The sequence below is a fragment of the Sinocyclocheilus grahami genome, unplaced genomic scaffold, assembly GCF_001515645.1.
Source record: "Sinocyclocheilus grahami isolate Dianchi unplaced genomic scaffold, SAMN03320097.WGS_v1.1 scaffold94.1, whole genome shotgun sequence".
In the NCBI taxonomy this organism is placed as follows: domain Eukaryota; kingdom Metazoa; phylum Chordata; class Actinopteri; order Cypriniformes; family Cyprinidae; genus Sinocyclocheilus; species Sinocyclocheilus grahami.
Window position 1 is genome coordinate 609,767 of NW_015505273.1, and position 17,843 is coordinate 627,609.

Below are 17,843 nucleotides of genomic sequence, written 5' to 3' on the forward strand. Positions count from 1 at the left end.
AGCGCTGAATGAGTTCAATCATCATAGGATCATATACAACAGCATTTTGGCTCATTTCGAGTTGGAGTGACTGTCTGGAACATCCAAAAATGAGTTTTGATTGAGTCCCTTTGTAGATCTGAGCTGCTTGAGGGCAAACGGTTTCAGACAATTCAGTCCGACTTGGTGAACTGATTCAACTAGTTCACTAAAGCCTAGTTCACACTACACGACTTAAAACGTCGGCAGATCGCTGTGCTGTTCAGACTACAAGACTTCTTGGCTGTCTTGAAGTCGTTGTGGTGTTCACACTATGTGACACTACGTAAATCACACGCGAGAAGTTGAACGGGAATGACGCGAAACAACAAGTGAAACAGGAGTTGTTTATTTGAAAATGGACGTCGGGAAGAAATTAGTGCTGCAAGTTGTTTGCGTGATGAAAAAATTCGCTCCATTTCTTGTGTCCACACTTTCCTTAAAGCCGTGTTGCTGCTGCCGTTTTTCTTCCGCTGACCTCAACCCATGCCTTGCTCTCTCATTGGCTGTAGCTCATAACGACACCTGACACCACGTAATGTCGAGTCGACCGACCAGTCCAGATATTTAGTTCAGTGACGTGTCAGCGAGCCGCTGAGTAGTTCACACACAAAGATTGCCGAGCACTGATCAACTGTTGATGAGCTCGTTATCTTGCAAATCGGGCTTAAAATACTGTAGTGTGAACTACAATCAGTTCAAAAGAAACATTTGTTTGCGAACCGGACATCACTCCAGACGGTTTGCCTGAGGCTCTGGATAACAGGTAATAATGTTGTAATTAATGTTCAGCTTCTTGCACAGACCAATTGTTTCGCTTCAAAAGACCTCAATATATAATCAGTAGCCATGCATATTCATTTTGTGTTCCTTGATGTGCTTTTTTTTAATTCTCAAAAACGGTCAGCCACTTACTGGCATGAATCACCAAGGACCACGGTTTCAGCTAAACATCTTCTTTACTGTTCTACTGAAGAAAAAAATTCACCTATATCTTGGATGGCCTGAGGGTGAGGAAATGAACAGCAAAGTTTCATTTTGGGGTGAACTATTTCTTTAAAATCTGATTGGACGAGTCACATTCTGAGCTGTTGTGCAATAGCCACCACTGAATGTAACTGAAGAAAAGTGAAGTAAGTTTCTGAAGACAATTTGAGTGATTTGACACACTATTGTCCTGTTTGACACTGTAAAGCTGCTTTGACACAATCAGTATTGTATAAAGTGCTATACAAATAAAGGTGACTTGACTTGACTTGATGTTTGGCGCCACAATGTTACAGTGTTCTGGCTGGTCTCTAGGGTTTGCTATGTGTTTGCCATGGTGTACTTAACATTATAAACATGTTGCTATGTGGTTTCTAGGGTGTTGCGATGCACTTGTTAGGCTGTTGGGCTGAGCATTTCTTTTTTTTTTGCAAGTTGCTATGATGTTGCTATGTGCTTTCCGAGGTGTTCTTAACATAAACTGTTTCTAGGGTACTTCTACTAGGTGTTCATCAAGGCATGATACATCAAATTGTGCCTAACAACAATCCTTAACCTGAAAAGTACAGATGCAGTTGTACAGCTGAAAAGTTCAGATTTAACCAAATCACTCTCTTACCCTTGTTGGCACAGGCGATCCACTGCAGAGGAGTGACGTCATAGTTGTGCTGCCCCACCGAGAATGTGAAAACTCTCACCTGCGGATGGAAGACGGTTTATTAGATCACATAATCTGTGTAGCAAAAGGATCTTAAAATACAGAGTAGTTGTTCCTTAAAATCTTTGGACCCTCAACTGATTTCATTTAACAGCATATGTATTGTTTTATCATTTCAAACCTGTTTTTGTGAAAATATATTTGCAGTTTTATATTTTAAAAATGACATCTGATTTATGATGCCACGGCTTTGATGTTATCTCTTTGGTCTGAAATCTTGCTCCACACAGCTAAACATCTAAATATTTTGATTGACTGGGATTTTGTTGTGTCACACGCTTTTTTTTTTTTTTTAAGGAAGGACAGAAAAGCTGCTTGTTACTGGAAGGTCATTACCACACAGACGGAAACACCAGTATTGAATTGGATTGCCTCGACTCACTGTTTTGTTTGGCCAGTTGTACTTCTCAAAGATGTCCTGAGCGCGATCCTCGCCTCCGTCTGTGAACATCATTATCATCTTATTGCAGTTTGCTCTCGGAGCGCTGGTCTCCTGTGAGAAACAGAAACAGGAATGCAAAAGATTCGTTTCGAGGGTGTCAAAAGAGCCAGGTCAGTTTGAAACTCACTGGACCTGCCTTTATGAACAGATGTTTTTGTTTGTGAAAACCCTTGTGCTTTATTCTATCCTTGCAATGCATCATTTAATAATAATGGCCAAATATCATTGTAACATTCAGGAGTGACAACCACATTTAAATACAGGAGTGAATCCTCTAAATTATCGTTTTGTGTGTGCATTTAAAACAGTCACTCCCGAAACTGTGATGATTGACATATGGTAACCATAGTACCATTCTGGTGTCATATTAAAGCAACCAAAGACTCATTATGTTTGGCGATTTCAACTAAACCATCGTTGACAGAGCCATGGTTTTGTTTATGTTTGGCAGAGCCCATTCTTGAAGGCTTGTCATGTCCATTTATTATAAGCAATGCTTATTATGTGTCTTTGGGCTTGGCTCATAAAGCGATCTTGTTTATTTTTAGTTAAAAATATTTAAGTAATATCGCTATATTTTGGCATGTGGCTAATTTCCAAGATAACACATTTAGGTTTTTGTTTATTATGGGCTTGTTCTTATTTGCTTATTTTTATTTTATTATTATTTATGTTTTTTTAGCAAGAGCTGACAACACTAAATAGTCAAAACGTACTCTGTGATTTCTTGGACCACATATATAGGAAAAAAAATTAAATACATCATTAACTACTATTCAGTTCGGTAGTCTCCGAAAAACAATGCTATAGACAGTTATTCTACTTTAAAACGTGTGTTCCGTGTCGGAATGTCTGTTTTTGTTTTGCTCTGTGTGGCTCCGCCCACTGCCAGATTACCCAATAGGATTTTAACACCCTGGGTTGCCAGTAAGTGGAAAACACAGTGTTTTGCAGTCATAGAAGTCAACAAATGAACTAGATTAGAAATCGCAGATTCTACCCGACCTAAAAAGCCTTGGCATCCATCCAAAATATTACATATTTTCACAGAATTCGTTTCAGGCCTGCTTGAATCAATCCACTACACAAATGACCTAGGCTATAACAGTGTCTCATTTGGCAGAGCACCCTCACATGTGTCTGAGCACTTATCCATGCGTGGGTGTGTGCGGGCACGTCTGTTCCTCTAATCATACGTCTGCTTTTGTGCCAGCTGCCGGCGACTGTCCTATCTCTGATGAGTTAACCAAAAGTCCCCTCTCCCTATCCCGTCCAATCACAGCTGTCATTGACATTCGGTCTACGCCACATCACTCTGACAAGATTCTAATAAAGATAAATAATACTGCTGTAATTACAAATTTACAGTGCTCTCTTCTCGGCCTATCAGGAGGCAGCGGGCAGAACAATTTAAATGCCTTGGCGCTTGTGGATCTGAGAGCGAAAGTGAAAGAGAAAGTCAGAAAGAACGAGTCTCTTCAGTCGGAAGAGAATACAGATTTGTCTGTATCTCATCAATCACACATCACGATCTTTCAGCAGCAGTCAGCCAAAACAAAAAACACATCTCACATCATTGTACACTCCATCAACACGCTTCTGCATGGTCATATTTATTGTGATCTCAAACATTTCTCCTCAGATTCTTTTAGCAAGATAATTTGAAAGCTTACTGAATGTCAACTATCGCCTCATTTGTCTGTTTTTATTGCTCAGAAATATGAGAAAAAGCTGACACTTAAATTAAATATAACTGAGAACTCTGTTAAATCTCTAAACCACTCTGAAAAGGCAACATCTGAGCAATACAATTTTCCGCTGAGTTGGTAAGAGGATGTTTTGGCATTAACAAATTTAACTAAGCCAAATCCAGCTAAATCTAGCAAAAAAAAACTCTCTTTGGGAACATCCAGGGATCTTCTCAATGGTAAAATGATTCATAGCTGAAGTAAATCATATTTTTTATATTCTAAAAATATATATCTATATTTTTACTTAACATTTTAGTTAGTATGCATGCCCAAAGAGGATTTTCTCAACATTGAAAAAGCTGCGTTTTTCAAGATCGCGACTAAAATATTTTCTCATATATTTCTCTAGTCTCTTTATTTATTTGTGGATTTTACAATTTCAAAATTTTCTGGACTTCATACCATTTCTAAGCACAATTTAATTTTTTTTTTTGAAAGACATGAACAATTTTCTTTAGCAAGGATGCATTAAGTTGATCAAAAGTGGCAGTAAAGATATTTATAATATTACACAAGATTTCTATTTCAAATGAATGTTGTTCTTTTGAACTTTTCATCAAAGAATCATGAATGAATTGTTTCAAAATTCAGCTTTTCATCACATGAATAAATTACATTTTAAAATATATTCAAATAGAAGCCGGTTATTTTAAATTGTAATAATATTTCACAATATTGCTCTTTATGCTGTATTTTTGATCAAATAAATGCAGCCCTGGTGAGCATAAGAGACTTCTTTCAAAATATTAAAAACTGCACCAACCCCAAACTTTAGATAGTTTAGTTAGTTTATTAAAATGGAACTTACTTGTCTGTCAATGATCTAGCACGTCAAATTAAAGATAATTAATTAAACATCACAAGAAAACAAAGAGAAAAAAAAATAATGCATGGCCTCTTAGGACTTCTGTAGGTTAGGGTTAGTCTGTAGTCATTATAATTAACTTTATTTAAAAACTTGAATGCAAAATTCCAGAGCATCTTCATGTAGATAAGTAGGTAAACATGAGTGTGTGTGTCTTACGTTTAACAGCTGGTCAAAGGCAAACTGAAAGCCCGTCTTATAGTCTGTCGTCCCCTTCGCTTGCATGTTCATCACAGCCTCTTTAAAGATCTTCTTGTTTTTTATGTTGGCTTGGACCAGCGTTGTGAAGCACGGCACCACAGCGTACGCTTTCTCATTGAACTGACAGAGAGACAGACAGAGAGACAGACAGCAGCTGCTTCAGCAAGTCCATTAAAAGCTTCATTATTCATCTCCATTAGCTCTCACAGCATCATCATTTCTGCTGGTAACACTCGCTAATGGAGTCACTTACACCTGATTGATTTCTCTCTCAATTCATAATTTGCTTCCACTGCAGATGAATCAACTCAGATGAAACTTGAAATCTATTTAAAATCTATTTCACAACACTAATCATCTGGATGGTTTAATAGTGCTTAAATCTGAACATCTTTACATACGAGTCTGTTTTGACCATACAAAACACTCTGCTGTTAGGCTAAAGGATCGTGAGTGGTTGACAAGGTGTTGCTATGTGGTTGCTAGGGTGTTCTGGGTGGTTACTAGTTTTTTGTCCATTTTATCATCTGTCAAGTGAAAAAGAAATAGCACACTTCTTCACTGAAAGCATAAACAAATAAATGCATTTTGTCTTGTCTTCCAGGAAAAAAATATATTAACATCCTTAAAATAAAAGCAAAATTATGTAAGATATGATATGAATATATCCTCAATTAATTTGATTTTTCTAACCTCTGTGGAAAGTAGTTTAATTTCATTCATTTCAAATTGATTTATCGTTTTATTTAATAATTTTCGTTTTAAACACAGATCCCACAATTCTTTTTTAGATTTACACTTAAAACAAAAATAAAATAAAAACAAAATCAATTTACACTAGTACTACTGATTGTCTTTTTATTTTTATTTTTGACACAATATCTTCGGAAGCTTGTTTCCACCACAGGATAAAAAAAGGTAATTGCAACTTTTTAACTCATAATTCTGAGTTTATATCCCACAATTCTGACTTTTTTTCTCAGAAATGCAAGAAAAAGTTTGAACTGTGAGATAAAAAGTTGCAATTACTGTTTTAATTTTTTTTATCCCATGGCGGAAACAAGATTCCATAAATACCTGTCGCATCAGTACAGCTTTACTTACTGAATGCACAGAACTCAGCATAAAGCATTTATGTGTGTGTGTGTGTGTGTGAGGAAGCACAGCTGTGAAAATCTGAGATACATCCGGCTGTCTTGATTACAAGGTTCCACACCGCAGGTGTGGAGGAAAGAAAATGCCAATGCAAACAAAAATGAAAAGAGAAATGGCATCCTAAAACTGCCTATAGGAAAGAAAAATCCCTTTGAGATGTCTTTTACTCTTCCTTGATAGAGACAGGATTAAAGGAAGCAAATTGAGACTTCATGAGAAAATGTACCAATGCCTGATTCATGTTCATGAACGAATCATTCTTTTGAGTCGCACTGATTCGGTTCTTGAGTTTAACTCACTGACTCCGCAGCTCATTGTAAGGAAGATTATCAGCAAAAAAAATGACTTATATTTCAGTCTGTTTATCACACAAAACTATTATGGGCTACTTTTACAGTCCATTTTGTGAAGCTATTGCTTTAGCATCTGCATGGAAAAGAGTGACCAGCAGAGGTTGAATCCCTCTTTTTATGTTCCACAAAGAAACAAGGATGCATAACACAAACTGAATTGCAATTTTTGGCTGAAATGCCCCTTTAAAAAAACCAAAAGGGTCTATTTTGATTTGATGATACTCTAAGTGTCTGGAGGTAAACAGCAATAAACACACATGGTGACTCTAATGTGGTCTAAGACTGCTTTTCTTCAGCGGGCTGTAGAATGAGCTGTGTTCCGGCTCAGATTATGATGCTCATTTTATGCTCTCAGAGCCAGGATTAGGAAACACACACTGAGAGCCCCAGATCAGCCCGGATTACTGGCGTGGACCTCCAAAATGCTAATGTTTCATTACATGTGTGTGTCTGTGTATATGCGCACGCATACTTGTGTGGGTTGCGTTTGAGGGCTGCTATTGTACGATCGCAATAAATGAACCCGCTGTAGATTAAATGTTACTGTGCATCCTGCATTTACATTTTCATACAGGTTCAGATTCATGGAGGATTCACAGGACTGAATATTAATCTTGGTGTTGTCTCAAATGTGTTCACTAAGAATAACAGCATATTCTCACTAATCAAGCAATGTAACGTATACCTCACTTCAACAATATATATATATATATATATATATACGTAATATTAATAATACAAATATTTTATTAGCATTACTTGATATAATTGTTAAATATTAATAAATATTTCTATATATAATTATTTATAATAATAAGATAAAACAGTAATGATCATAAAATTATAATGTATATACAATATATATGAAATGTGGACTATGCCATCATTTGTTGATACTGTTCATAAAACCTACCCGAGCCACATTTACATAGTCGTCATCAGAAAGTGTGTCCAGCATCTCGAAGACAGAGGTTTTCATCAGCTTCAGGGTCAGTCCGCTGACACTACCGCTCCTACAAACACACAGAAATCACACACCAAATACATCACATGCACAGAACGCAAACGTTACTACATTACAACATTTATCTAACAAACCAGTCATATCTCAAAACAGCACTGCACAGAAACACAAGCCCAAAACTGCCGTTGTCAAGCAGAAGCTGTTGCTAAGTGTCTCCACCGTTCCGTCCATCAAAAGTAAATCGTAGACGGCACATTACAAAGCGCCATCTTCACAAACAGAATGGAGACAGTCGATTTTCAAAAACAAAGTACATTTGAATTCTATGCTGCAAATTGGATTTATTAATAGCCTACAACAGCTATTGAAAAAGCAATCACAGAGCACGAGTTCATGTGTAATTTGGCTTCCAGAGTTAGAAGGTTTAATAAAGCCGAGCACACTGGGAAAAAAAACCCCTGGTGACAGCACTATTGTCTCATGCTTCCAGTTGTCACAATGAGATTAGTCTAAGATTGTCAGAAACGTTCAGCGCGATGGTACTCTTGATTGGCATGAGATTGCTTTGGCAAAGCAACAGCTGCAATTGGTGTATTTTTAAATTAGATATCGGTATCTATTTAAGGTTATGGACGATTGCCAACGAGTGACAATTAACCTCCATTAAGCAGTTTTTCTCGAGAGGTTTACTTAAGAATATTAAAGCTTTTTTTTTTTTTGACGATTATGCACATAATGGATGTATGATTGAGGCAATCACTTATTTGTTAATCTATGCAGCAGTGTTACTAATGACTCTAAATGCACAACACTTAAGGTTTGATAACTAAAACATGTCAAAGGCGAGAGGTTTACTTAAGAATATTAAAGCTTTTTTTTTTGACGATTATGCACATAATGGATGTATGATTGAGGCAATCACTTATTTGTTAAACTATGCAGCAGTGTTACTAATGACTCTAAATGCACAACACTTAAGGTTTGATAACTAAAACATGTCAAAGGAAGGAGGATTCACTAAACATAAACATTTAACAACAAAACAATTATTTTGATAATGCATTTCATTATTGCTAAAATTACAATTCTATGAACTCAAAAAAATGCAATGCATACCTTTCAATAACTGCATCTGTAAACACATCTGTTTATGTATGATGCAAAAGCGTTTTTTAGATTATGCATTTTAGAGGTCAGATAAGATCAGAGTCGCTTTAAATTTTCCACCAGCAGCTCAGATACTGGCAACAGTAATGCCATTTTTCATTGCGTATAACCTCTAAGTCATATTTGGGGGAACAAGGTAGCATTTTGATGTTGAGGCATGAGGTTAATAAGATGAAATAATGTTCTTCTCAGCTGACAGGTGGCAGTAGAGCACCACACTGGTGTTATGGCATCATAAACAACACATTTATCAACACAGATGACAGTGTGTGTTAATGCAGTGCATATGAGACACACAGAAAGACGGATGGAGAGTGTGTATGTGTGGTCAAGAGGATACTTACACGTCTACGATGATGACCATATCCTTTGGAGAAGAAGCTCCCTGAATGTACCTAGTAAAAGTACAAAACAAGACTAGTCAGTGCTGATATTAATTGATATAAATTGCCAAATACGCATAAAATGAGTGTGCCATGAAATACGTAATGTAATGCGTGTTGTAAAGATCGCGAGTAAAAACAAAAGAAGACGAAAAGCTTACAGCAGCATGAGTCGTGACTGTCACGTTAGCCTGATGGGACCAACTCTACTTCTACTGTTAATAAGATTTTGGTAGGCTACTATTAGATGGATAGCCTAAATGTCCTAATTCAGATGGGCTACCTGTTTTTTTTTTTATGGTATATCAAAAAGTGTTTATTTTTTAAATGTGATTGTTGGTACATTTTACCAGTTTTTTTCCATACTTTCAAAACAAAAATGAAAATAGGAAAAATATGCAATATGAAAATAATTGAAGACAAAATGTGTTTTACTGAGAAAAAACAAGATTTGGTTTTTAAAGAGCCTTTTTCCAAAAGGTACATCTGGAAAAAGTGGGGTCGTCTTATATTTGGGCCAATACGGTAGTTCATAAGCCAATCCGAAGGTGGTTTACAGCTAAACAACAAAGCAACTTAGCCTATGAAGTCTACTGTAACACATATGATACATGAAAAACCTGTCGTACACAATCTAATACATGCCTTCTGTCGTCTGATTGATAGTTTACACTATTTAACAAGTGAGACGTCTTTAAACCTTTTTTTTTTAATTTTTACAAACGTCCACCTTCAGCTCGTGCTTCACGTGTCTTTTTGCTGTGAAATCTTTACTGATTTTATAAAGTAAATGTAAGAATACATTTTCTATTGTTAGTAATATTTCAAAATGAACACTTACTAGACTGAAGAAACTTGGCTTTACTTGATTATCCGTACATCATTAAAAAAAATTAAAAATCATGTTCAAATGTGAGTATCAAATATGATCATCATGCTTTTGAGGAATGTTTATTTGTTCATCTTTCATTCATCACTGTATTGCATTGTATTATGTGTTTTGAATCTACAGAGCTTTGAATATATATATATATATATATATATATATATATATATATATATATATAGAAAACAGTTATTTTAAATTGTATTAATAATATTTCACAATATTACTGTTTTATTGTATTTTAATAAATTTTTTTTACAAACGTCCACCTTCAGCTCGTGCTTCACGTCTCTTTTTGCTGTGAAATCTTTACTGATTTTATAAAGTAAATGTAAGAATACATTTTCTATTGTTAGTAATATTTCAAGATGAACACTTACTAGACTGAAGAAACTTAGCTTTACTTGATTATCCGTACATCATTAAAAAAAATTAAAAATCATGTTCAAATGTGAGTATCAAATATGATCATCATGCTTTTGAGGAATGTTTATTTGTTCATCTTTCATTCATCACTGTATTGCATTGTATTATGTGTTTTGAATCTACAGAGCTTTGAATATATATATATATATATATATATATATATATATATATATATATATAGAAAACAGTTATTTTAAATTGTATTAATAATATTTCACAATATTACTGTTTTATTTAGAAAGACAATGAGCGATGCATGGCACTTTTGTCACAGATGACAAAATAAATAAATAAACGGCCTAACGCCGCATCTGTCCACCGCTGATAGAGGCTGACATATAGAAAACACTAGTGAAGCCATTTTCACTTTTCCCCGTGCAATTAAAAATGCATTACACCTGACAATCAGAGCAAGAGATTGATTGACTTCATAAAGCTGTTGTCTTATAACGACCTGGAAAACCGCTTCGGCATTTGCGTGGTGAGGTGATTGGCTGTAGTGTAGACAGGTAGTTAGCGCTTTGTGCTCACAGGAGCAGACCGATCGTCGAGGGTCTCTTCTATCGCAGTAATCAGGCTGAAGAGGCGACGTGAGAAGTGGTGCCAGGTGCCCATGGCTCGTTGAGGAAGGGTTTTGAAGCATGGCTAAGCCCTGGAAAAATGGAAAAGCCCTGGCGAGCCACAACACAACACACAACTCTAACTAGCACACTCCACTGCAAACCTGTACGCTGAACTCTGACCCTCATTTTGGAGGCCAATCCGGTTTTAATGCCACTGGAGAGTGCTAGATGTGGAAGGACTATTACAGCTGGCTGAAAGGACAAACACAGCAGAGCTGAAAGACTGTAGCTAACAATAACAATGCTCAGACATGAGTACAAAGCTTTTGGCAGTAGAAGTGGGTGAAATTAAATAAGTTCTTGATAACTGAAGATGCTACCTGAAAGGTCAGACCTTCTCCATGAGCGCTGGCTATAAAAATAGTTTTTTTGAAGCACAGTGGTACTACCTTTATCAGTTTAATGACAAAAGTCTTTAATTTGAATGAGTATAATGTGAGTGAGAAAAAAAGAGACAACTTTTATGCTTCTGATACACTAGTATGTATGTGAAAACCTCACAGAGGAAGTATGTGAACCCCTATTACATATTTATGTTATGTTACTCGCCCTCATGTCGTTTCAAACCCATGACTTCTTTCTTCTAGAAGAACAATATGCGGAGAAGATATTTTGAAAAAAGTTTTTTTGTCGTCCATACAATGAATGTTATTTGGACCCCAGTACTGAAATTTTTACAGTTTTTGGGTCAACTATACCTTTAAATTTGGGGACGATAATATAAATAAATATATATAAGTATATATATATATATACATACATATTAAAAAAAGTTTTTGAAAGACGTGTAAATCTCATATGCTCACTAAGGATGCATTTAGGTGATCAAAAATATAATTACAATTTTAAATAACTGTTTTCTACTTGAATATTTTTTAATGTGTAATTTATTCTTGTGATGCAGGAATTTTTCAGCATCATTACTCCAGTCTTCAGTGTCACATGATCCTTCAGAAATCATTCTAATATGCTGAATTCCTGCTCAAGAAACATTTTGCATTATTTTTTGAATATCTATCTATCTATCTATCTATCTATCTATCTATCTATCTATCTATCTATCTATCTATCTATCTGTCTATCTATCTGTCTATCTATCTGTCTGTCTGTCTGTCTGTCTGTCTGTCTGTCTATCTGTCTATCTATCTGTCTGTCTGTCTGTCTACAAGTAAATGGGATGATGGCATATTCTACTATTATGACTCATTTATGGTGATTTTCCATATTTTTGAAGCATACAGCTGCAGTCCATATTCATTACAACTGCATATCCAACATCGACCAGCATAATTCTTAAAAAAAAAGTCTGTCCTTTTGTGCTTCATGGTAAAACGTCACACAGGTTTGGAACGATGTGAGAGTGTAGTTTAATTACTTAATTAAATTACAGTATGCGTATCTTATAGCTTGGCAGGCTACAGTTTCAAATTAGCATGCTGACATCAGTGCTCTCAAACAGCAAAGTACGCAATATGACATCAGACACTGAAAATTTATTTCTGTGAGAAACAGAGGTACACTATATTTCTCCATATTTAAAATTCATCCCAGCTCTGTTTGCTTTTATGCAATCAATCCACAGCGCACTGGATTCAGTTTGTGCCATGTTTGCTCATGTTCTCACTTCTAATAATGCCGGCCTGTGTTTCTGCTCAAACAAACACACACTTCCATGAATACAGTTTCAGTAAACACAGGAGGCATAACTGGAGGTTGAGAGGAGCGCATTAGGAACAACGATAAAACTCCAATAAAAAACATAATTACATTTTCCAAGCCTAAAAGACGTGCATACCTCATAAATACCACATATGACGAAAAATAAATGGACTAAATGAAGGAATTGAGTTTGCTTAGGATTTAATGTGTGGACTCTAAAGAATAAAGGCCTGTTCATGTTGTGTAAATATTCGGTATGAAAAACATACACAAAAAGATGGTGGCTAGATACTTTTTTTAATGTTTAGATAATTAATAAACTGTGTGTGTGTATATTATGTGTGTTTTATTTAATCTATTCTCTCTCTCTCTCTCTCTCTCTCTATATATATATATATATGTGTGAAAAACAAATATGTTAAAAATAAAAATTTAATTATTTATTTTTATATTACATTTATTAATAATATTAAACTAAATGTATCAGGATTAATGTGATAAATTAATAAAAAAAAATTTTGTCAACTACAATTTGAAGATGTATAGTACAGCTATGCCTTGTATATATATATGTATATATATATATTTTTTAAAATTAATTCTCATATAGAGGCTTTTCAGGATTCAGTCACTTTCAGATGGATAAAAAATTTTTTGGTGGAAAACCCAGTTTTACTTGGAAGTAAAATATGTTGTTGACTTTAAAAGAAATGCTGACAAAACCATGACAATCTCTTTGTTCGGTCAGTAAAAGGTACGATTAATGCTAACATATCTAGGAGTCCATTAAAGCCGGGCAACAGATCTGAGCGTGTCAGTATCATTCACCATCACTCTAAGGACTCCGTTTCTTTTGGCAATGGTATTTTTCACACTCTAGTCTATATTCATCTCCACTTTGTGACATTGACGTTCCCGATCTGTGCTCAGCTCACTGTACCATCCGTGGATCAGCCTGATGGATCCAGATGTGCAGTTTCTGCATGGATTGCACTCCGTAATTACCCCTCCACCGAAGCCCAGCGATGCCATTCCTTCCCAGTCATTACCCACACTCCCCAGCACCCCGGCCAGGTGACATGCAGATGGGCCATCACAAACCAGGTCCCCCGGTCCACCCGCTTACCCACTAAACACACACGCTCAAGAAGGACTATCAGCAGCACGGTCATCCAGAGCATCTGCTGCGGCACCACCAAACCTTTGGACACACCTACTCAATCTTCATTATTCTAAAATTATCGGAAATATAAATAATGAAGCCATCCCAGCTATGAAAAACACGATGGAGTATGAGAATTAGTGACCAAACTCTCTTATATTTGAGTTTTTTTCCTCTAGATTCCAGTTCTGCTTCATGAGGTGCATCATGTGATGCTTTTAAACAGGACGAAACATGTATGATGATGCTTTTCCTTCACTTAAAAAATACAATTCATATTCACGCAAAATAAAATTCAATTTACATCTATGTACAAAACCTTTAAGCAAGTGGCTTTAGATTTTTAATGTTTAAAAAAATAATGAAAAAGTCAAGTGTGTCCAAATTTTGACTGGTACTACAGAGGTAGTATACATCTAAAATAAACTTGCAAATGGCAAAGGATTTGATATTTACATGTCTACATTCAGAAGATGCTTTTATTCAAAGCAGTAGTATATATCTAAAAATAATCTAAAATAAACTTGCAAATGGCAAAGGATTTGATATTTACATGTCTACATTCAGAAGATGCTTTTATTCAAAGCAATGCACAAATGAAGAACATCACAAACAATTTCCCTTAAGAGCCAGCAATATTCGCAGTGCACAATGCCATGTTTAGTATAAACTAGATTAATACAAAAAGTGAAAAGCAGAAAAGATGAGAGAGATTTAAAAAAAATATATATACTAAATAGGTGCTCATGTTAAATATGAATAATTTAATATTTAAATATTTTATTTAAATAAATGTGTTAAATATAAATTATATATAAATACATTTATTTAAATAAAATAAAAGCATATTATATAAAATAAAAATGAAACTAAAACAATAGCATTTATTGTTCGATCATTAAAAAAAATATTTTTTTATGTTTGTCAAGATATACATTTTATCAATTTATTATTTTATCAATAGATCCAGTCTTTGGGAATTGAATCCATAACACTGGCATTGTTACTGCCACACTCTAGCAGGTCAGCTACAGGAGTATATAAATACATTTTGTTGTTCTCTTACATTATTTAGCTGCCTTTCCTTTCTTTCCAGCCGACGTCATACATTAATCAGCCACACAACAGTTGAGGTCACTCACAGTGTTTCTCATATGTTTGCTTAACAGCCACCACATTATCTTTTCAAATATTTTAACTTTCACCAGTCTGCAATGCAAATAGGAAAATTTGCATACTTTGAATAGTATTTAATTTAATTTGATTAATTAATCAAAATAGCAAGTGAAATCCAGTTATCATCTCGGGAATAATATATTAATGTGTTATTTTGCTATTTCAAATTTATTTTAACAAGTATCTGGTCAAATAACTTGGAAAAAATGGTCAAGATGAGTGCAGGAAATTTGCATACTATATACTGCAGAAACGTCTGGGTTACTTGTGTAACCCTCGTTCCCTGAAGGAGGGAACGGAGACGTTATGTCAGTGACTGACGAATTGGGATCTCGCCCGAGAGCCCAATCACCTTTGAGTGTTAACTAAGCAAGCCAATGACAGTTGGCGTGCGTGTTTCGCCACGCGCACCCCGCCCCGCAGCGCGGGTATAAAAGGAGAGCACGTGCAAACGCACATCAGTTTTTCGCTGAGGAGCCGAGACTACGTGCCCGGCCGTACAGCGGTGGTACAGCAACTGTGGCGACGGAACGTAACGTCTCCGTTCCCTCCTTCAGGGAAATTGAACCGCGTAGCCGAGTCTGATGGTTCTCATAAGCCAGCGAGACGGTCTGGGGAGCGCTAACCAGGCCCCCAGCGACCGAACTAGCGGGACCAGGGAGACCACCGACGTACCCGCAGTGGGGCAGCGAAGTGGAACACAGGGACCCAACCCGGGAGGCCGCGCGTCCCAGGGTGGGGTCTGAGTGCGCGGCGTGCCACTTACCTGGCTCCACGGCTGGGCAGGGGGCTCGTGAGGAGGCGTAGGAAAAGCTGATGTGCGTTTGCACGCGCTCTCCTTTTATACCCGCGCTGCGGGGCGGGGTGCGCGTGGCGAAACACGCACGCCAACTGTCATTGGCTTGTTTAGTTAACACTCGAAGGTGATTGGGCTCTCGGGCGAGATCCCAATTCGTCAGTCACTGACGTAACATAGAACGTGACTGACTGAATGGGAACAGTATGATATTCCATACACAGCTCAAACCATTTCCTCAAAGTTACAGGCCAAAGCCAAAATTTGACTTGCTAATTTCAGACAGAATGGAAAAGACGACACTGTATGCACATGACATGTGATTTCAAAATAAAGTAGCAGGAGAAAGCCAGAAAACGACAAGCATTCACTATAATACTGTAGACTTCAGCATCATTGTGCACAGTAAACAGGTTAACCCAGCAAAACGCCTCTATAGGAGAGACAATCTCGCCGTCTGTATGAAAGCGCGGCCTCTTTAGCAAAGGCTGGAGGGGCTGAAAAACCTCATCACAAAAACGTCCCATTTCCAAGCGCTGACAGAAAACACATTTCCCGGGAAGGTGCTCGAAAAGTAAAAGCACGGATTGACATTGTAATGTGCCTCGTGCCGCTTTGATTGTGTTGCATTCCCTCAATAGGAGAAAGACATTGGAATTCATGAGGTACTTTTATCACGGTGCAGCGTGGGTAAAAATCAATGCATTACCTCGAGAGAGAGCGTGTTTATGCCCTCTGACCCGGCCTGTCTGTCTCTCCCTGTCTCGCGCTCCTATACCTGGCTCTCACACTCTCACATTAAAAATGAGTCAATTATAGGTGCTTATCGGGGCTGAAATGATATGGTTGACTTACACACGTGTGCAGCAGCCAACTGTCACAATCTGCAGCTGCGATGCAGCTCGTGATGGGGTTTATTGAAGTGTACTGACTTCACTTCCCTTTAAATGCGTGTGTACAGGCGTGTGTCTGGAGCACATGAGTGTGTGTTAAAGGATTTGTGCATGTGTGTATGCGCTGATGGGATTATTATTTATTTATTGGCTGCTGCTCTCTCGGCTCTCCTCTGGATGTGTTCTTCAATAGATTGAATTAAGATTAAAACACTGACGCCTGTGAAGCAGGTGAGCTGTGTTTTAAGAGATGTTGTCATGTGTTTATTCCCGCTTTTTACTTGCTTGATTATTCAATAAATTGATGGCGAGATCTGCAGATCTGTATGGATGGATGACCAGTCAGTTTGTCCTTTTAGGCTTTCATAGAGATTAAACTAGCGGGGAAACATAAAACGTTTCATGAATTCAAAACAGAACCTCTTCAAATCTTGTTTTGATATTATTTTTGTTTATTATCATTATAGTCCAAGTAATTTTATGATCTTAATGCTGATCTTAATTATATATGATAAGAATTAAAAGATGTACCAACTATTGACCATCAAGTTTTTTTGGACATGTACCATGGTGATTTTACAGTATTCATTCAAGTACCTTGGAAAACCAAATAAAAAAAGTACTGTGGCAGTAATATAGTAGAGATGGTAAAATTATGGTACTTTGAAAAATATTACTACTGAAGATTATGTAATATGGTATTTACATGGTACATGGTAATTTATGTACTATGGTATTTTACTAAATAAGTACTAAAACATACCATGGTAGATATTTTCAGTTAAGGGATTACTATAACAAAAAAAGGAAAATTAGAATAAATGACAACCTTACTAAAATGATGATCGATGCCTATAATCGTACACTACCCAGAATAATTTCTTCTTTATATGAGGTGTTGATGTGTTGCGGTCCTTCCTCCACATTATATATAAAATCGAAATGGGATAAAGAATTAAAAACTGAAATACCAGAAACAGATTGGTATGATATGTGCATAATACACCAAACTACTACCAGTTCACAAATATGAAGGGAATTTTCATGGCCTTATTCGCTTCTTCATAACACCTAAGATCAAAGCAAACAAGTGTCCAGGCAGCAGGCTTGCTGGAGACTGTGTGGACAGTTAGAAGCAGATCACACACATATCTTTTGGAGTTGTGAGAAAATCCAATCCTTTTGGGATGATGTGCAGGTAGTCACATCTGAAGTGTT

General features: G+C 36.5%; 1 protein-coding gene across 1 annotated transcript in view; it reads right to left on the minus strand.

Moving 5' to 3' along the window:
• LOC107587574 (voltage-dependent calcium channel subunit alpha-2/delta-2-like) overlaps window positions 1-17,843 on the minus strand; it is a 230,694-nt gene that overhangs the window by 37,363 nt on the left and 175,488 nt on the right. The window contains exons 8-12 of the mRNA XM_016275397.1: window positions 8,966-9,016; window positions 7,404-7,503; window positions 4,941-5,102; window positions 2,106-2,216; window positions 1,625-1,703 (exon numbers count right to left, since the gene is read on the minus strand). Of these exons, the coding sequence (XP_016130883.1) occupies window positions 1,625-1,703; window positions 2,106-2,216; window positions 4,941-5,102; window positions 7,404-7,503; window positions 8,966-9,016 (503 nt within the window). The remainder of the gene's footprint in view (window positions 1-1,624; window positions 1,704-2,105; window positions 2,217-4,940; window positions 5,103-7,403; window positions 7,504-8,965; window positions 9,017-17,843) is intronic.